We start from the raw sequence: 13,004 nt of genomic DNA on the forward strand, positions 1-13,004 counted from the left end.
TTTGATTAATTCAGACTAAATAGATTTCTTCAAGTGCTCCAGATCCCGATTTTTTTTCTGAATAAACTCGATCTTTGATTATTTCTCAAACTGGAAAATCTATTGGGTTTAGATTTGGGGGAAGAGCAAGCCAGTCTGTGGCTCAGCGCACCAATCCATCTACGAAATGTCTTTATAAAAAAAAATGAGCAGTGAAGGGGTAGTAAAAAATGGCCATATTAAATTATCTCCAATTCGTAGCAGATGTTCCATTAATGGGGGCTGTTTTCCAGGTATATCACCACTTCATATAGAACGTCAAAGGAATTTTGATAGTTAACAGCTCGGTAAGAAAAAGTACCCCTCTCCCCACCCACCCTTCCAGCAAAAATACAGATAACTTTAAATGTTACTGCTTCAAGCCCACCCTGTAAATAAATAAATAAATAAATAAATAAATAAATAAATAAATAAATAAATAAATAAATAATTTAATGGTAGGTAATATGTGTAACGGTAAGTTCTGCTGGATCTAACCTTGCTTATCACTAACCTTTGTAGTTCTGGTATATAATGTTGTGTTTTGAGACATCAACAGAATGCCTGCCGGCGGTTTTGCAACAAAAATAGATGTAAACACACAGCAGTACTCACCTACTGATGTTCCCCGAATGCAGCAGTCCTGAAGAGCTACTGGCAACCACCGAGGTGGGCGTGTCGTGGGGATGGAAGCCTCCCGTGTGGTGGAGAGTGGACAGGTGATGGTGAGACGATATCCCGTGGTGGTCCATCCCTGATGTGGGTGTTGTCGAATACATGTCCCTTTGGTTCACTTCCTCCTGCGTCTGAGGGCTTAACTGCGTGAGCGTGGCGTGTTGCTGATCGTGCGGCGCGCTACCGGAGGGGGATGACGGCTGTAGCGGGGTGAGGTGGGCGAACGAGTTCCCGCCGACCAAGGGGTTACTCAGGATGATGCCAGAGTGCTGATGGTTCGGCGACTGCGACTCCACCTCCCCGTTCCGCGAGATCTCCGGTGATTCTGAAGACACGGAGCCTTCCTGGTGGTGTGGGTGTCGCAGATACTCCTGGTTGAGCAGGTACTGGTGGGGATGAGAGGACGGTTCGTCTACCTCCTCGTGCTTCAAGCTCACTCTCAGCACATCGTCTATCCCATGATGGCGCTCCTTGTTGATATCATCCCTCAGAGGGTAATACAAGTTCTGCTGTTGGAAAGGAGATGTGTTGCCACCCCCGGTCTCAGTCTTTAGATGGGGGTACAGAACTCCTAGCGGGAAGTTGTCGGCCTGCCTGAGCCTCATCCCCTGCAGTAGGTAAGAACTGGACACTGTTGTAGTAGCACCACTGCTGCTATGGTGTAGGACAATGTGGTCGTCCTCGCTATGTCTCGTAGATACCCTCAGATCTTCAGTGTTGTTGTCGGACGAGTACTGCATGTCATTATTCTCCTCAACTTTATCGCCCTGTCTTTCTTCAACCACTTCTTCGGCTGTACTACCACTGTGCTCTTCCGCTGTCCGCTGCACCACGCGCAGGTCCCGAACGCTGTCCAAGTACTGGTATTCTGACGTCATCTCCCCTTCATCCTCTTTCCCCGCTTCTCCTTCCACCTGGTCCTCGTCCACGCAGCCACGCTTGGTTGCCCTGGGATACTGGGCGGGGTTATGGAGTGGGGAGTCGTCTGCGCGCCCGCATTGGTAGCTGTACTCCGTGTGGAGGGAGTAGGGCGTCGCTTGTGAGCTGCTCTCGCCAGGCAGAGGGGATAGAGGGGGCGCCACTAAATGCTCGCCATTTCCAAACGTGTTGTTGTTGTTGCTGCTGCTACTTGTCCCTGCCGAGGAAGACGCTACTGGTATATCACCACTATCTTCTGCCGGTAGCAGCTTGTAACTGTTGTCCTCACGTAAGACGTAATCCACAATGCCTGAAACTAAGCAAAATGAGAGAGTTTATAAACACAATGAAGCAACTGCCGTATACTATCAAACACACAAAACATCGTGACAATTTACACAACATTATGTTAGAAATATCCTTGAGCAAATACATAGTTTGTCATCAATGGCGTAATCACAAACTGCTTTTAGATTTCGTCAACGGCAGGCGCTGACATCAATGGCAATTGAGGAGGCTCAATGAGGGTTCTGATTTAATTAGGCAGTGATCCCAGACATGCCTTTTCACCAGGGACTATCCCATTTTTAAGAATTTTGTCTCAACGAAGTCGAACTCGGGCGCAAAATGTCTCATTTTCACTGTACGTATGGTTGTTATGTTGAATACTCGCAACGGCTTAGCTGTCATCGATGATCTGTGCATCGCTGAAGAGGCGTACTACGTAAATGAGGAGTGAGGTAGTTTATTATTATTATTATTATTATTATTATTATTATTATTATTATTATTATTAATATTATTATTATTATTAGGTCTATTATCTTACACAAATTGTAGATACAGTTCATGGATGGTGGATGAAGAAAGGACATAGCGCCACATACATGAATGTGCCTCTATCTCCACTTAAAATTACAATATTAAAATATACAATTATATTCTACATAATGTGCGTATATAGTTTCCCGTTGCTTTCCTCACTGTCTGTCTCACTGTGTCTGTAGTGCATGCATCAACAGACCCTATGAGCAACATTTTCACACCGTTCATAGTAGGGACTGTCTGCATACGGAATGGCACTACTAAAAACGCTCAAACCTCCGTGACTTTCATATTATCAAAGCCAAGGATGAGACTGAGACAGGCGAACATTCTGTCTCATAACAGAAGACAGAGTGCAGTGTGAACAATAGATCTTACCACGAAAGGCATAGGTTTCACTAAAGGATCTGAAATAATGCGTAAAGCCTAATTTTTAAATTCCCGCACTCTCCATATGCTATTTATTCCTTGAACCTCTAATCTGAAGCTGAGGACTGCGATTGGCTTGTGGATAGCTAGTGTTAAGAACATTGGTAACAGCTGGTTCAATTCACAAATGTACAGTGGTGGTTATTATTATTATTATTATTATTATTATTATTATTATTATTATTATTATTATTATTATTATAAATAGACTAAAATAATAATGTTATTTGCTTTACGTCCCACAAACTACATTTTTATGGTTTTCAGACACGCCGGGGCGCCGGAATTTAGTACCGCAGGTGTTCTTTACGAGCCTGACGTATTTGAGCACCTTCAAACACCACCGGACTGCTTGATCCAAGGAGAAAAGGTCTCAGAGCCCCTCCAGAAAAAATACGGATAATATTCATTTTTAAAAATGATTTTGAACAATCGCTCAAAAAAATATGATTGCATGGCATTGTATGTAGGCTACCTTGCATTTCATATTTTATATGACTTAATTTTAATTATTATAAAAATAGAATTCACCTCCCCCTGTGGACACTGCAGTCTATCACATGTTCAGTTTAGGCCTACCTGGGAGGAACATATACAAGAGCATGCCTCATTTCTTTTGAGTGACTGTAGGCCTACAGTAAGATCAAATGTAAGCCAAAGTAGTTTTTGTTCAAATTGTGAGCTATCGAATTCACTACTTAGGCCGACGTTATTTTTCATGTCGAAAATATGTCCTACACTTTTCTGAGAATTGTGGACTTTTTTAATTTTAACAATAAGCCTAGTCAATAGGATATATTCCGCGTTTTACTGCTGTGTTAGTAAATATTTAGCGTACATGAAACATCTCGGATCCCTAACTTAAGGCTTGCCTTTGCCGTTACCTTCCACTCGAGTGCGCGTCAGGCTTGTAAACGCGAGAAACCAAATACCAGTGGGTTTTTCTGTTTTTACGCTGGTGGCTCAACGTCATACTACCTCAAATCCGTTTCGGCGACGGTGTGATAGGAAAGAGAGCGGATGTCTCCTTAACTGTGAAAATGGGAAACTATGGAAAACCATCTTCAGGGCTGCTTACAGTGGGTTTCGAACCTACTATCTCCCGAATGTAAGCTCACAACAACTCTGCTTGGCTCGGTCGTTGTTATTAAATTAATAAATATATTAACCTAGAGACAGCTACAGTAATAAACTCAAGTTGTAGGTCTTAAAAATGAGGCAGCAAAATCTTTCCAAAAGTGACACAAGAAAACAGGATCATTTTATGTTGAAAAAGGTGGTCAAAATCAGGGAATTGTAACATACGTGGTAAAGAACGTTTGCGCGTACTGACTGTGCAGCTGGGTTGTTGCAGCTGTGTTGATTGTGATGTAGCTATTATTTTGTCCGGTGCATTTCTTGGCGCGGAACGTATCCAGTTGTTGAGTGTAGCGATAAGAAACCACCAACTGTGAAGTTCGACCAGAAACTCACATCACCTGTTTTTCCGGGGCCTTAAACGAAACTTCATGCCTAGAAGGGCCACCGTAAATGCTGATGCCTACAATGTTCGTCCGGCCCTTCAAGAACCGTCGCCGAGGCATTGACTCGCCCCATACTGCCAGGAAGACTTTTCCACGCCCACCACAGTCATCTAATTTCAACCTGTTTCTCGCTGGAAAAGCTATTCGACAGTAATGACCACGTGAAATATGCTGTGGTGGATTGGTTAAAGCAACAGGCGGAAACTTTCTATGACGAGGAAATGTTTAAACTGGTCTTTAGGTCCAACTGCCTAAATGTCCAAGGTGACTATGAGGAAAAGAAGTATCTTAATCGTTATCATCATTACCCATTTCTATCATCTAGCTCCCGCCGGGTTGTGATGTTTATGGCACCCCTATCCAACAACCATTGTTCCTCCTTATCTATATTCCTACCCAGGTTTCTCCTGATTATCGCCTTAGTCTGGGTCTCCCTCCTGCCCTCCCACCACCTGTCTGAGTCTCCATCGTCTGGGTCAGCATTCTTCCCTCTTCCATCCCCTTAACATTTCCGAACCATCGAAGTTTTTTCCTCTCCATTCTGTTGGAAAGCTTTTCCACTCTGATTTCCTTCCTGATGTCCTCATTTCTTACTCTGTCCTTTCTCGTCTTTCGTATCGTACTGAAACATGTTATTTCACTCCCCTTGATTTTGCTCTCATTAAATTCCAAACCTCTCCGCAGTGCTCATATGGAATGAGGGCATATGATGCTGTTGACGGTGATTCGTCTGTCGGATGGTGACGTTCAGCTTTGAGCAGACCCCTTGGTGCTATTCGACAGAAGAAGGCTATGTGCCGGCACCGGGTTTCACCCTCTCCCTACAATCATATATCACGTTATCCATTTCATCTCATTAACTCCTCTTATGAGGTTGACGTCAGGAAGGGCATCCGGTCATAAAAAACCGCCACCACAGATTCATCTCACCTCACACCCGACTCCGTAGAGAAACTTTCCAAATTGTAGCCTATGTTAAAAGTCATAAATGGCCTAAAAATTTAGCCAAAGAAAAATGCCTGTTATACAAGTGCAGGCTATCATTTTGTGTATCCACTGTCTCATTTTTAAGACCTGAAATTGCTCCTTACAGCATTTACGTGGAAAATTTTTTTTACAGAAAAAACGGCAGACTGGCATTTATGGGATTTTCCGCCCAAAATATGTTAATACACATGCCTATATTTTCAAGGCTTAAATTCTTACTGTGATTAATGAAATAGTACGTATAGTATACTGTATAGTACATTCCATTTATTAAATAGCTTGTGTTACCTAATTTAAACTATTCTTTTATAGGATACTCCTTTCGGCTTCAGAATATTGAGATTCTGTAACACATTTAGGGCACCTTAACCAATACATTAATATACAAATGAAAGTTTACTGTAGGATGAATTAATGTAATCTACAGTTTTTCGGTACAGCTATCATTAACGGAGAAATTGTATGTTTTACGTTTTTGTACCCTTAATATTTCCTCGTGACTAGAGCCTATATCAATTGAATAATACAGGGTGTATAAAAATTCAATACTACAAATTCTAGCGATGATAGAACCAAAAGAAACGTTTTTGCTATAAATATGTTTTAGATCTGGGGAGTCATCCGAAAATTTGTGTAACGAAAGTGTATCTTGTAACAAAATGTGTGATGCGACGTTACCTAGGAACAGTAGGCCTATATAGAAGGCTGCACAGGCTATGGATCTGAATGTCATGGTCATCTATCAATACTTCACAACCTGCACGGTGATAGGTAACATTGCGTCACTTTTATTGAAAGACACATTTATGGTCATCTGATATTCCGAAAGGGAAATTAAATGACATTTGGTAAATAATGAAGGGAATGAATTATTGACTGACAAAATCAGAAACTGTAGGCCTACTGTAAGGGTGTAGCTTAATTATGACCCTCGTTCTTCAAAATTATCAATAGTATATATTCCGTTAAAAATGTCATGATGTCAGAATACAATGTCTGTGCTGTGACGACACGCTACGGTTGGCGCAGAGCGAGAGAGCAGCGTACTCTATAGGCTACATGCAGCTCATGCCTAGGGTCTTTGAACGTGTACATGCAAATTACGAACAGTTTTTCTAAAAGATTACAAGTTAATTGGCATGGAATAGTTTCATTCTCAACTACCTCAAACCTGTAGATATTTGATTTAAAAAAATGGTACCGAATTTTCCTCTGGTAAATTCAACTGATCATAAATGTGGCTGTCAATGAATGAAACTGAACTCGATAACGATTAATTTATTTGCATCTAACGAATCGTCTTCGAGAAACATCTGTGTGGAATATGGAGTCGACAGGTGTAGGAATCGGTGCATTGAAATGAGGAGACTAGCCCGGGGCCTATCAAACTACCACGAATGAACTAATCGGTTATCTGCAGTTTGATGAGTTAAGGTCTCTTTGGTAAAAAGAGCATGTCCTTCAGTCACGCACATCCATCAGTACTTCACATCACAGCCTACAAGAACACATAGACCATCTGTATTCTGACGCCCCTCTTTGATAAGATGGCCATCTATCAATAGTTCACATCACAACCTGCACGTATGCTAGTTAACATCGCGTCACACAGTTTGTATCGCTAAATTCAGACGACCCCCAGCCATAAGACATATTTATGTCAAAATACTGTATCTATTTTTGTCTCTTTCATTATCCCTAGAAGGTAGAGTATTGAATATCTGCGTATAGTCTAGTGCACACCCCTGATATCCCTGAACTTAACAAGAATTTCTTGAACTCTGTATTTTAAGTAATTTCCCCGTGATTAAACTGAACTTTCTGTTCTCTCAACTTCTATGCACACAGTTTGAAATAAACAACGAAAGAGGAGAAGAAGGATTGAAGTAGGTACAGATAAAATATTCATTTTACAGTATTTAGCTCTATAGTCTAGATAGCTGTGCTGATATGTCCTAGACTTATCTTTTCAAATCAACCAGCACATTACTTGAAGATCTGCTGCTTGTAGTGAAGAGCTCAGGGTCATGCCACATATGACCGAGTGCACCTTGAACTCCAGTACAGGCTGTTCGTGCAGTGGGAGCACGTAACTCGGTAGGAATTCTCTGTGGGTTGCATCCCCGGTGTCTCCCGCTTGTTAGAAGAGGCGACTAGAAGCTACCGCAGTCAAAAGAGGAGTTAACTTCTTACTATTAGATTAGGACGAACTTCATCTCCGAGGGTATCCATGCCAACTATAAGTAGACACTGAAATGACTGAAGTTAAGAGTCCGAAGTGGCGATCGATCTCAGTCTGTCACTGCTTGCACTTGTGTCACGTTAGTATTTCCTAAGGCAATCCCCGTTGTTGTTCTTGTTATGTGGTGACATTTGACCAGAAGAAGAGATAGAATGATAGAACGCATCTTCAGACATCCAGATCTTGTTAAGTTCTTGAGGGAAGTGTAGGCGGTAAGAACGGTAGCGGTAGACCAAGGCTTGAATATGAGAAACAGATTAGAATAGTACGTAGGCTAGTAGAAATGTAAAAGGTTGGCACAGGATAAACTGTATGAAACCATTCTAAACAGCAACATAGTATTTTATTAGTAGCGAATAAGCCCATTTAGGACCACACACAGTACTTTGTTTACCGTCATTTGTTCTCCCATTTCTTCTATGTTTTACTGTGAACTTCCTTTCTAACTTCAATCAAGTTTTTTCGGCTGTTATGATCGCTTTGTCTTGTTGGTTAGACTATCATTTGTGAATTTTGGATGTCAACCTCTCCATATCCTACCATTTTAAAGACGTTTTTTGTTTTCGCCCATTACTCCTGTTTTCATACAATTCTGTTATTTGTTTTATGTATCTGTCAGAGTTTTCCCTTTTGATGCGACCATAAAATGTTAATCCGATTTTTCTATTGTCACTGTGAATATCCTTTGATTTTCTGTTTCTTTCTTAGGTTATGTTGTTATCCTGCGAGTCTTAGGCTTAGAATTTTCCCTATAATTTTGCGTTTAAAGATATTTTTGTGTCTATTTTCCTATTCAAAATGAATGTTTGCGATCCATAGACATTCTGATTTAAGGATCGTGCTGTAATGTTTTAGTTTTGTGTGTCTTTCTTGTAGATGTTTTATGTGAGTCGATGTGCTGCATTCGTTTTTTGCTTCTTATTCCGTCCGTCCGTCCGTCCGTCCGTCCGGTTTTTTTGTTTTTTTTGTTTTGCTTCGATTCCGTATTCCTAAACTGTTTCACCGAGGTGGTCAAACTGTGTGTCCCCTTTGGTTTTGCTGCGTTTTGTTTACATGTTTTTTGGTGCTTGTTGGTTGCAGGTTTGTCTTTTAGATTGGTTTCAGCTATTTCCGTTAGGAGTTCGACCTGTTTTTTGCTACTGGGATGTTGTAGTTAAATGCAAATAGCAGACACTCTGTATTTAGTTTCCCTATCCCTAATGTGATTGGTTTATTAAATTTGAGGATTCGTTTTTGTTTGTGCCATTCTTGTATTAATTTTTCAAGGACGGAGTCGAAGAATAATGGAGAGAGTTCGACTCCACCCTTACTCCTCTTGTTAATTTGAAGGATACTAATATTTCCACTCATGAATTGAACTTGGGAATTTGTACGCGTTAGTGTCTGTTTTATGATTAAAAGGTCTAAACCTTGTTCTTTCCGTATATTGAACACGGATCCGCGATAAACTAAGTCATGAGCTTTAGATTTATGATTTCCTCTCGGCACAAACGGCCTGGTCTGAATCCTACTTGATAATCCCCGATTTTTTGTTCTAAATTTTGTATGGCTGCTCTATTGAGAAGACATCGCGATAGAATTTTGTACAGTAGCTAACCTACATTTGTTCTGTCTCCTTTTTGTGTATCGGGCGAATTGAGACATTTCTCCCATCATCTAGAGCAAGCAGCCTTTAACTCAATGCACTACAACGTCATAACAGAGCGCCCTGCCGCCCAATATTCTAGAGCGGGCTCTGTGCTGATAACATTAGCAGTGCAGGCCCGTTGCATTGTGATAGTTGTTCATATTTACGCAAATTCATTTTACACTTATGTTAACATATAATATACTGTGCGTTCATTTCGAAACTTCCCCTCTGGGATAAATTTAATGGTTTTTATTTTGATGTTTTGGTTCTTATTGAGGAAAAACACGACAATTTAGGGGCAGTACATAATATTTAATCAATCGCGGTTTTCCCCTGGAAAAATAAATTGATCCAGTTTTCCTCAATAAGAAACGAAAAAGTAAAATAAAATAAGAACCATTCAATTTATTCAAGGTGGGGAGTTTTGAAGTGAACGAACTGGTATATCAGAGGCACATTAAATCAATTCATTGCAAACGAAATATTTTCCATATCAAATTAATTATTTTATAACTGCTGTAATAGCAATTAAATTTAAAACATATTCAGTGACTTATTTTAAAAATATTTGATCATTAACAGTTAAACATCCTTCCTCGTATTAAACTTTATAATCGCACTTTGGATTTTTAGGCAGTAATTCTGTCGGTTAGAATGCAATCTAATGTGTCGTCTCGCGCGCTCTTACGTAAAGCAACGAGGGTAATATTAACTCTAGCTCATACCACTAATCTTTATTCGAATCTCTTAGTATACTTGTTACTCGCTTCAGTAAGTTTGCAGTCTAACCTGTTACCAACTCTTATTCTCACAATTATAGCTAGTTTTTGTTTTTAACATGAAGGGGAAAAGGAAACTGAATTTAGTGAAATAATGTATTTCAGAATTCCACCGCATTCTTTCACATTACAGTACAGAAGCCAACACCGGATTCTCCATATCCCCGCTGCCGCACGTTCTAGAATTTATTTTTTGTTTGCGAAACGTCTTGTATGATATTTTTTGTTTTCTTTTAAAGTATTTGATCCTGCTGATTTTTAACCCTTCTGCTACATTTCCATCTTCAAAAGATGATTTTCTATTTCTGAGTATTTTTGTGTATTTATTATTATTATTATTATTATTATTATTATTATTATTATTATCAGTTAGTTTTACATCTCAGTTACGCCTCACATGTCTCTGAGCGAGACCGACATGTTCTTTCGTCGATACACACTCTACTGATAGCCGCTAAATGAGACGGAACTTCCTCGAGAATGAACAAAATGCGCGCCTAATTTCAACATTCTAACATCAAGTTCATTTCCTTCTCCAGAAAAAAATAGCGACAACACTTGACCGCAGTGAACTCTACTGAGAGCCTGAAACCCCAGTTGGAGAGAAAAGTGCACACCGAGGGTCTCTATGAAGACGAGCGTTGCAGGGTGTGTGACTGTTCTACGCCATCTAGAAACACGGAAAATTTCAGAATTAAATTTATGAAAATAGAAAAAGAAAGTTCGGACATAAGACGATTTTTTCGCACAGTATGGTAATGAAGTTAGGTGATGAAGATATTAGATTAGCAAATTCGGTCTTAGAGGAAATAGATGAATACTGTTATTTGGGTAGAAGTAAGGATGACATCAAATGCAGACTAACCCAATCAAAGCGGGCCTTTCTTAAATTTGCTCACATCGAAGACTGATATTCAAATTAGACATTGGAAAGATATTTTCGAAGACTGTCGTTCGGAGCTTCGTACTGTATGGAAATGAAACAAAGACGGAGGAAGAATATAAGCATTTGAAATGTGGTGTTAAAGAAGAATACTGAAGGTGAGATGGGGAGATATCAAGTCGAATCGGTGAGAGAACAGTTTGGTGAAATTTCACCAGAGGAAGAACTAGAATGATAAGACAAACAGGACTTGTTGAGTTAGTTTTTTTATGGAAGTGTAAGTGGTAAGAACGTAGATCAACGCATGAATATGATACATAATTAAGGTAAATGCAGTAGTTATTTAAAAGTGAAAAGATTAGCACAGGATAGGGTGGCAGAGAGAACTGCATCATACCAGTCTACGGACTGATGACCCAAACACCACCGTAACAGTTAGCGGAATACCACGGAACTCAATTACGTGGGTCTCGTCATTAGCCCTAGTCTGGACTATGAGCGCTCGCAAAATTAGTTGAAGAGGGGTGCAGTTCCAGGCAGTGTGAAGCGACTGGAGAGCGGGAGCTACAGGTAAATTTTGTAATGTTTGAAGTACGAATGACGCATTTTAAGCCATTTTATCACCTAACGTAAGTCAATGCCTGCCAAGATTAAACTATGTCGTGATTTCTAAGCGAGATCGACAGATATTAAATATTACATTGTAAATGAGGTTGTAAAATTAAGAGCACTGTATGGGGCATCGAAGTATAGATGGAACTATATGTAAGAAGTAGTACATTCTGCAAAATAATTATGGGTCTATCAGAATGTACAGCTAATACTGGAATTATAAGATGTAAGTGTAGGGTATAAGTAGATATAGGTAGAAAGATAATAAAGCGTTGTTTAAGGTTAAGTAGGGGAAACGGGAGGGAATTATGAAATTTAGGTATAGGCTATAGAATAGGAACGGGAGAGTGTTGGGACAAAGAGATTCAGAACGAAGATAAGATTCTGAGCAAGAAAGTAATATTAGTAGCAGATGATTATGGCGGAATGTAAGATCAACAGAACATTTGTGGGAAATTATCCAGAAGCTATCAATAAACTGCTAAAGAAAGACTTACGAATAGAGAAGTAAGAGGTATGGTGTGATTGTTAATGGGGACATATAACAATAAGGGTCAAAGAGAGAAACGTGATTAACATCATTTTTTATTCTGTGCAGAAACAATGGAAGAGAAGCATCCATTGAGAGTGTGTAGGGAGAAGACTCACTTCGGGTTAAATATCTCAGTAATAATGAATATAAAGTAGAAATACGAAGAGAGGAACAATTCCATACAATTGTAAAATTATTAAATAAAGAGTGAATTGCACCGGGAAAAATACACTTTTTTATATTTTAAGAAATATGTGACAAGAGAAAATAAACGAAAACAGTGAATGGTAGGATTCATGTTATATTTAACAGTGTATCACATGTACCATGTGCAGGCATCACTAACCTCACGGAATACACATTTGGTTCAAGTCCTGTGCTAAGCTAGGTCGATTAAGATAGGCCTACATATTATAGAAATTGCGCAATACTGAAATATACTATAGTGCGCTTCCATAAAGAGGGAAACCTGAAAGTCACCTTTCTGATCACTCCGGGATAAAAGAGTAAAAGTGCCAAGAATACAAGAAGAGGTTTTTATGAAGTGGTGAACATTAAAATATCATCCTCCCGTACACTGCGGAAAGAAGCCGCGCAGGTGTAAAGTATGACATAAAATTGTTAGTGTTGAACTGTAGAAGTATTGTAAAGAAAGGAATAGAACTAAGTAATTTAATAAATAGGCCCTATATATTTACCAGATATTGTAATAGGAGTTGAATCATGGCTGAGAAATGATATAACGGATGCAGAAATTTTCTCACGGCACTGGAGTGTGTATCGTAGAGATAGGATAGGAATGGTGGGAGGGGGAGTGTTCATTCTGGTGAAAGAAGAATTTGTAAGCTACGAAAAAGTTAAAGATGAGACACATGAAATTCTAGGTGTAAGGCTCATTTCTAAAGATAATAGGCAACTTGATATATTTGGAGTGTACAGATCGGGAAAGGG

General features: G+C 39.6%; 1 protein-coding gene across 1 annotated transcript in view; it reads right to left on the reverse strand.

Annotated features, from left to right (window-relative positions):
• Positions 1-629: 629 nt before the first annotated feature.
• Positions 630-13,004, reverse strand: part of LOC136885658 (uncharacterized) — a 220,515-nt gene continuing 208,140 nt past the window's right edge. The window contains exon 2 of the mRNA XM_067158352.2: positions 630-1,927. Within this exon, the coding sequence (XP_067014453.2) occupies positions 630-1,927 (1,298 nt within the window). The remainder of the gene's footprint in view (positions 1,928-13,004) is intronic.

Source organism: Anabrus simplex, chromosome 14 (genome assembly GCF_040414725.1).
Source record: "Anabrus simplex isolate iqAnaSimp1 chromosome 14, ASM4041472v1, whole genome shotgun sequence".
NCBI classification, from domain to species: Eukaryota; Metazoa; Arthropoda; class Insecta; order Orthoptera; family Tettigoniidae; genus Anabrus; species Anabrus simplex.